Source organism: Oreochromis aureus, linkage group 6 (assembly GCF_013358895.1).
Source record: "Oreochromis aureus strain Israel breed Guangdong linkage group 6, ZZ_aureus, whole genome shotgun sequence".
Classification (NCBI taxonomy): domain Eukaryota; kingdom Metazoa; phylum Chordata; class Actinopteri; order Cichliformes; family Cichlidae; genus Oreochromis; species Oreochromis aureus.
The window spans coordinates 12852798-12859698 of record NC_052947.1 but is presented as its reverse complement, the minus strand read 5'-3'; the positions used below and the strand labels follow the sequence as shown (position 1 = coordinate 12859698).

Genomic DNA, 6901 nt, shown 5'->3' with positions numbered 1-6901 from the left:
TCCAACACAATACAACTTTATTTACATGAGAAGAAACAAAGATGATGCCACAAGGATTTGACAGTTCTTGCACAGCTGAAAGATGGGAGTACACAATATCTGATTTGATGTTTATGTTCATAGACCTAGATTTATAATTGTAACCCACTGAAATTTAAAAAGTGCTTGTTTTTTATTTAAACTATATATAATGCTAGTCAGTGTATGACTATAATCTTGATTTATTTGATCAAAAAATACAAATGTCATAAAAATGTACATTAAATGAAGTCAACCGGAAAACTGTATCCTAATGTTAAGAGGTATAAACTGATGTGATTCTTTACGTTGTAAGTTCAACAGATCTGATACAGATATCAGATACAGGATTTGTAACTATGGTGAAGGTTGATAGCGCTCACACTTCTCTCCTGTCAGATGAGGGTGGCACATCAGAGTGTAATGGAGCTCAAAGCGACCTTCGCTGGATGAGCACCTAAATGCGTTCATCCCTGTCTGCAGTTCTTTCTCACATGATACCAAAAGATCGTCATAGGATGGGTCAACGTCCCAAATCTGGACCTCCAAAAGTGAGTTTGTGTTTACCTTGATGAGAAAAAATACAAAAAAGATGTCATGTACTTCAAATATTCAGCTGAGATTTGGGGGTTGTAGAAACAGTGAGAAGAGCAGACCTAAAGTGCAAAATATTTAATCAGACTGATGTGATCCTAACCATACACTCTTAAAAACGATGTAGGTAATATAAAGATTCACTTTTGGTCTGTAAGATTCATGAGCTGTGTTGCTGAAATCCTAGGAGGCTGTTTCTCTGAGTGCACCATATCAATTCTTCCACTTACAACTCTTTGCTTTGCTCGTTTCCCTCCACTGCTGCCATATTGGAAAGTTGCCACTGTGATTCACCTACTTTTTCTAGAAACAGTCATAATTTTGTAGTCATAATTTGTTATACATTTAAGCAGAAATGCTCTCATGAACACCCCAAATAAGAGGGCCTGTCTGGTGAATTGTGATGCCAAAAAAATTGCTGTCCTTTTGTGAAGTTAAATTTTGTGCAGTACAGCACATCTGTCCCACAAACAATTAGGTCTGAGTGCAGTACCACTTTATCTGTGAATCCATCTAAAGTGTTGGATGCAGTGGATCATGAATTGCTGCTGAATAAACTTATTAATGCTGGTTTTCATTCTAAGGTCGCTATTTGGTTCAGAACTTTCCCTGTGAATAAAATTCAGTGTGCCGATGTCATAAAGAGGACCACGGAGCTGATTTCCTAAGCTCCCACAGGATTCCATTTTAAACAGATTTTGTTCTTTATGTTTATAAATAATTTAGGCATGGGCATCCCAAAAATACTAGTCTACGATGACATTACTGCCAATACATTTACTTCCTTAGTGGTGCAAGAACTTCGTACTGCATTTCACAACCTGCTCTGCTGCATTTAAAGCCATTTTTGTAATGTTCACAAAACAGTTTAAGGACTCAAAAGCTCATCCACATGGGTTTGATTATTTTAGCATTATTACATCTTAGGGGTAAATCAATTGAAAGGGTACACTTATTGAGGTATATGTAGTGGTGTGATAAGATGTTTGCCCCCCTTCCTAATTTCCAGTGCTTTTGCATGTTTGTCACACTTAAATGTTTCAAAACCAATATTAATATTAGACAAAGACAACACAAGTAAATACAAAATGCAGTTTCTAAATGACAACGTTTATTATTAAGAGGGAAAAGAATCCAAACCTACACGGCCCTGTGTGAAAAACGGATTTCCCCCTAAACCTAATAACTGGTTGGGCCACCCTTGGCAGCAACAACTGCAATCAGGCATTTGTATCACTGTCAATGAGTGCTTTACAGCGCTGCAGAGGAATTTTGGCCCACTTGTTTTTGCAGAATTGTTGTAATTCAGCAACATTGGAGGGTTTTCGAGCATGAACTGCCTCTTTAAGGTCATGCTACAGCATCTCAATTTGATTTGGGTCATGACTTTAAGTTGGCCACTCTAAAGTCTTTATTTTGTTTCTCTTAAGCTATCGACACCAGTGGACTTGCTGGTGTTTTTTGCCATGCAAGCCATTTTTGCCCAGTCTCTTCCTTATGGTGGAGTCATGAACATTGACCTTAACTGAGGCAAGTGAGGCCTGAAGTTCTTTGAATGTTGTTCTGGGGTCTTTATGATCTCTTGGGTGAGTTGTGTCTGTGCTCTTGGGGTAATGTTGGTCGGCTGGCCACTCCTGGTACGGAATACAACTGTTCCATGTTTTCACTATTTGTGGATAATGGCTCTAACTGTGGTTTGATGGAGTATCAAAGCTTTAGAAATGGCTTTATAACCTTTTCCAGACTAAGAGATCTTAATTATGTTGTTCCCATTTGTTCCTGAATTTGCTTTGATTACGACATGATGTCTGGCTTTTGAGGATCTTTGAGTCTACTCCACTTTTTCAAGCAGGTCTAATTTAAGTAAATTCTAGATTTAGAAAGGTGTGGCAGTAATCAGGCCTGATTGTGGCTAGAGAAATTGAGCTTTCCAAAGACTTATTAATAATAAGCACCTTCATTTAGAAACTGCATTTTGTGTTTACTTATGTTATCTTTGTCTAATACATTTAAGTGTGACAAACACAAAAAAATAGAAAAACAGGAAGGAGGCAAAAACTTTTTCACAACATTATAGATACATGACAAGCTTTTCTTTAACGTATTCATTGCAAATTTTATTATAAACCTCAAAGATTTGCATTTACTTTAGATATAAGTGCTGCAATAGATTTTTAATAAGGCGCAAAACAAAAGCAAAAGGTGACTTATAAACAGGGGTGCACATAAGTGGTCCGCAGGTGCGCTTGCGCTGTCAAAATAAAAGATGCGCACCAGATAAGAAGTTGCAATGTTCGTTTGCATACATATAAAAGGCACTGTTTTTGTCTGCTAGAGTAGGATTTTCACGGCATATTCTGCACCACATCTCTGTGCGTTCATCATTTGTTTGAAGCCAGCTCACCTCCTGCAACCACTTTTTAAGAATACAGACCCCACCTCTCTGGGGACATCTCAGGCCCTCCAAGGTTTGGAGGCCCATCTCCCCCCACCACTTCCCCTGCCGGTGGCAGACGCCCTCAGACATCGGTGCATTGGTGGTTCTTTGTGTCCGGGTGGGCGCCCGGGTACCCACCGCTCACTCCTTGGCGGCTGCTTATCGGGGCATGGAGCCTGGGGCTCGCTCGGGCCACTGGGGATGGGGTGCCCTCGGCCTCGGCCCGGGCTCGGTCACTCAGGCACAGCTGGCTGCCGGCGGAGCTCACGGGCACGTCACTGCAACCCCCTGGCTTCTGCTCGCGGCTGCTGAGTGACCCCTCATCTGGGACTCTCCTCAGCTCTTTCTGGGATAGCATGCTGCTGCCCTCTGTTGGTCTTCCTTGGTCTCTTGTGTTCTGGGGGCCTCTGGATGTCTGGAGTTTTGATCTCCTCCATACCTGCTTCATGCCCTGGAGGACGGGGCAGTGGCCCCCACACCTCTAGCAGATCATTACATGAAGGAACCTTTTAAAAACAAGCGCGTTCATGCTCACAGGTGTACACACGGGTGATCACACACACAAACTACACCCTTTTTGGCTCCTACCTCAAAGCACACTGTGCGCTGTCGATCTCACGTGCTGCACAATAATGTTTAATATTTAGTATTTACTGTCATATTCCCATATATCATTGTGATGTTGTTTATTACTCTCGTTTTCTTCTGCTTGCTTTCTTTTTCTTTCTCAACAGGTGATCCAGGTGATCGATATATGTATTTTTGTCTGCTTATTCTGTTGGTTTTGGTTTTGCCCTTTTTCCCCGTCCCTCTTCTCAGCTGTTTTCTTTCCTTTCTTTCTCCCTTTCTTTCCACCAGTCAAGTCTGTCCCGTATTCAGCAAGTGAAAATAAAATAAACAATAAAAGGTGAATCAGATGGACCATTACGGCAAGGCTGGGATGGTCCATTTGGTAAAGTAAATCCGTTGGGCATCTTTCTTCGCCTTTAGACAATAATTCTGATGGCAAAAGAACCAAACGGGACAGGTTAAAAAAAAAAAAAGAAAAAAGAAAAAAAAAGAATACGCGCTGCTTTTCTGGTTCGGACTCCTTCTGACGTTTCTTTGGAGGTGGAGGAACACCAAAGTAATTGCTTAAAGGAGCTTGCTTCTTCGACATCTTTAAGAGTTCTAAACAAATGTCTGTCCTCCTCCAGAAAATCTTATGTACGCAAACGCGCGTTGCAACTTCTTATCTGGTGCGCGTCTTTTATTTTGACAGCACATGCGCACCTGCGGACCACTTATGTGCACCCCTGCTTATAAATGCTAACTAAACTGAACACGAAGAACATGGTACATGTTGTGATGGAAAATTTGTGCTTCTCCTCATCTAACCTCTGTGTACTTTTGATATGTAATTGTAACTTCTTGTACAAAGAAAAAGTGTATGGAGACAGAAAAACAGCTGAATGTAGGCTTTGCTCAAGGGACTAAATAGACAAAGATTTTATCCACATGACGGCTATAAAGGGAGCTGTTGTTATTTTTCCTTTTTGTCAATGCTGCTGTGAACCCTGTTCATGCTGTATTGATCCCTTTGCAAAGTTCTTTAATTTCTTTTTTCAATAAAAAACAGAAAAATCAGTTTGGTCTTGCTGCTCGGTTTATTTTTTCCACACCGAGAGTGAGGGAGCGAGAGACCCGCACACACACACACAGAGGGAGAACTAAATACAGACAACATTACAGAGTCTCATGAGAGACAAAGACACAAAAGGGACCTAGTTGACTAGAAAAAATAAACCAGAATACGAATATACTCTGAGACACTAACCCTATACTCTGAGAACTAAACTCTAGACTAAACTGTATAAAACTTAAATCATTACAACACAAAGAACAAATCAAATATCAAATACAAAATAAACTAAAAAAGCTGGGTCAAAGACCCAGATATCTGACAATAAGTTATTTTTGACAAATAAAGATAAAGAAAGAAATAACTATAGGATAAAAAGACACAAAGATAAAGGCAGGTCAAATCTGACTTAAAAGAAATTGTTTACTGACCGTGCCGAGCTCATATTCAGTGTTCCAAATAGGGTCGTTTGACTCAATCATTTCAGTCCTGCGTTCAATGGAATCAATCTTCAATACAACATAGCTGTGAATAAGTAAAGAAAAAAAGAGGAAAAGTTGAATAAATATTACAAAATATATTTTTAAAAAAAACTGCCAAAACAGAAGTGCTGATGCCAGGAAGCAGATATGACTGGAGGAGCACAATGTTGGAACTCCTGCATTCACATCTCAGCCAAGAAATGATTCCTTCCCAAGGTAACAAGGTTAGGTCCATAAATATTTAGACACAGACAACTTTTTTCTATTTTTGGTTCTGTACATTACCACAATAAAAATTAATTAAATTAAACAACTCAGATGCAGTTGAAGTGCAGACTTTTAGCTTTAATTCAGTGGGTTGAACAAAAAGATTGTGTAAAAGTGTGAGGAACTAAAGCATTTTTAATACAATCCCTTCATTTCAAGTAACTGGACAAATTAAATAACTGAGAATATAATGTTCATTTCTAATACTTCATTGAAAACCCTTTGCAGCTGTGAACTCATGAACATCACCAGATGCTGGGTTTCCTCCTTTTTAATGCTCTGCCAGGCCTTTACTGCAGCAGGTTTTAGTTGCTGTTTTTCTGTGGGCCGTTCTGTCTGAAGTTTAGTCTTCAACAAGTGAAATGCATGCTCAAATGGGTTAAGATCAGGTGACTGACTTGGCCATTCAATAATATTCCACTTCTTTGCTTTAATAAACTCCTGGATTGCTTTGGTTGTGTGTTTTGGATCTGTATCATGAAATGCCACCCAATCAAATTGACTGCATATAGCTGGATTTGTGCACACAGTGTGTTAAAAAAGTGTTTATAGTGGGGGAAAGCTAAAATCAATTGTAGTGGCTCAGTGTAGGGAAAAGAATCATAACTCCCAATGATTTCTACTGAGAACTTCAGTAGATTTTCTTAGTGTACTGGCTGTGATCAGCTGACCTGCTGCTTTTCGTGGATCTACACAACTGAATTCAACCAGATGTCAGCCTATGTTTCAGGATTTGTCCGGGCTGATTTCCATCCTCTGCACTAACAGTAGACTTTTCATACTGTCTTTATATTAGACACTCTAAAGTTGTAACTCGGTGAATGAAACTCAGTATCATCAGCTTAAGTTTAAATTCATTTATGATATAATTTATATAATTTAACTCTGACCAGCCGCTGTGCACCAGTCACACACCGTTCTTTACTTTAAACCCATCACACTACAGCAAACTAACCTATTTATCCTGGATAAATCTGCATGCAGTCTGTTAATAATACAGTTAGTCTACCTTGGTTTATTTTGCAGCAGGTTTCCAAATATTAAAAAACATAATGTCACATGTACAGACACAATATCTGATTTAAAAATATGAGGGGAATAAAACGGTGAAATTGATTAACCTGGTTTCAGTGAGGCTGTGGCTAAGGCTACGTTCACACTGCAGGTCTTAATGCTCAATTCCGATTTTTTGATCAAATCCAATTTTTTTGTCTGGCTGTTCACACTACAAATAAAATGTGACAGCAAATGCGCTCTAGTGTGAACGCTCAAAGCGGCCCGCATGCACAAAAGAAGACATCACACACAACGCGATCTGTTTAGACCCAGAGCAAACAATATTGTTTGACTGATGGCCCTTAATATAAAGACTTGTTTCGGACTTTACGTTTCCCAATTTTGCTTTAAGTTGTAAAGGTATTTTGTTATTTACATATGGCCTAATAATTATCCTTATTGCTGTTTTAGAGAGGAGCGGTGCTT

General features: G+C 39.4%; 1 protein-coding gene across 1 annotated transcript in view; it reads right to left on the bottom strand.

Moving 5' to 3' along the window:
- Window positions 1–6901, bottom strand: part of LOC116323520 (perforin-1-like) — a 29063-nt gene continuing 22162 nt past the window's right edge. The window contains exons 10-11 of the mRNA XM_031743869.2: window positions 5102–5195; window positions 1–585 (exon numbers count right to left, since the gene is read on the bottom strand). Coding sequence (XP_031599729.2) covers window positions 376–585; window positions 5102–5195 — 304 coding nt within the window. The 3' untranslated portion in view covers window positions 1–375. The remainder of the gene's footprint in view (window positions 586–5101; window positions 5196–6901) is intronic.